Source organism: Sinocyclocheilus grahami, unplaced genomic scaffold (assembly GCF_001515645.1).
Source record: "Sinocyclocheilus grahami isolate Dianchi unplaced genomic scaffold, SAMN03320097.WGS_v1.1 scaffold2431.1, whole genome shotgun sequence".
In the NCBI taxonomy this organism is placed as follows: domain Eukaryota; kingdom Metazoa; phylum Chordata; class Actinopteri; order Cypriniformes; family Cyprinidae; genus Sinocyclocheilus; species Sinocyclocheilus grahami.
The window spans coordinates 29,698-31,069 of NW_015507610.1; the positions used below are offsets into that span (position 1 = coordinate 29,698).

Consider the following 1,372-nt stretch of genomic DNA (forward strand, 5'->3'; position numbering starts at 1 on the left):
TAAACATTAATAAAACCTATACATGTTTTAAAAATAATTAAAATGTAAATACAATTTATAATAAAAAATAAAATATAAATATAAAATTTTTACTTAAATTTATATTTAAAATGTTAATAAAAAGTATATATATATATTAATACAAATTATAATAGTACTTGATGATACTAAAATAATAATGCTTTACTGTAACTTATGATCAATTTAATGTGTTTTTGCTGAATAAAAGTATTAATTTCCATTAATTAAAAAAAATATTACTGACCCCAAATATGTTTCGTGGCACTTGACTTTGTTTCACTAATTTATTAGCATGAATAAAGAAAGGATATTTTTACTGCTTTTTGTGCTCTGGAAAGTGCAGCCTGTAGCATCTGTGTATCCACGGTAACAGTAAGAGCTCCGCCCCCACACTGGCAGGTGAGCGGCTCACTGCTGATGTCATCCTGCCCCCCGTCTGAAGACCCTTCTGAACCACAAACCCATCTCAAACAGTCGTCTTAATCCCATTTTGTCTAAAAACTTTCATCAATCTGATCAAATATTCAAGAAATTTGTTAAAAAACAATGTTATTTCACACACATTTTGGCCGTATGTTCGTATGATCAGATCATGCACACATGAGAAATGTCACTCACCTTTTCCACCTTCCCTTAACCTGATGACGAAGCGATTGGCCAGATCAGCCTCGGTGTACGAGGTCACTTTGGGAAAGCCGTTCTGATTGGCCCATTCTAGAAGGTCGGGGGGGCTGAGGAGGTCAGAGGTCACGGTGCTGGTCATGCTGAGGCCGGGGGCTTGAGGTCGGTACGGCAGACTCACGCTGTTGGACGACTGAACGACAGAGACATACATGTTTGCAGTTATTCAAGTGTTTGGAAAAGCAGGCCGTTCAGAAATAGAAATGCAACTTTGTCCTGAGTGTGTCCTTACATAGACCCTGACGTGACCTCTGACCTCTGGAGCCACCAGAGCCCAGTTGACTGGCGCGGCACTGCTGAGGATCAGAACAATCCTGTGATAGCCTGAACGAGCCACTGGAGGCAGCAGAGAGACAGACGCCTCCACCTGCAGAGAGCTGAGAGAGAGAAACTTTCATTTTTACAGGATATGCGGCGTGTTGTCGATTATGACTGAGAATCATTGTGTGTTGGCTAACTAATAAAAGAAAACAGCAATTTCAGAAGCTGGAAAGGGAATTGGGTTTAAATGTAAAAAATGCAGCTTATTTTATTAAGATGAATTAAAAAAGCAATATTACTATATTATTAATGTTGCCCTTTTATGTATGCCTCTTATTTTGTTGTGTGTGTTTGTGTGTTTGTGTGCGTGTGTGTCTGTGTCTGTGTCTGTGTCTGTGTCTGTGTCTGT

General features: G+C 38.8%; 1 protein-coding gene across 1 annotated transcript in view; it reads right to left on the minus strand.

Moving 5' to 3' along the window:
- Window positions 1–308: 308 nt before the first annotated feature.
- LOC107575002 (transforming growth factor beta receptor type 3-like) overlaps window positions 309–1,372 on the minus strand; it is a 2,625-nt gene continuing 1,561 nt past the window's right edge. The window contains exons 2-4 of the mRNA XM_016261418.1: window positions 935–1,079; window positions 640–835; window positions 309–469 (exon numbers count right to left, since the gene is read on the minus strand). Coding sequence (XP_016116904.1) covers window positions 309–469; window positions 640–835; window positions 935–1,079 — 502 coding nt within the window. The remainder of the gene's footprint in view (window positions 470–639; window positions 836–934; window positions 1,080–1,372) is intronic.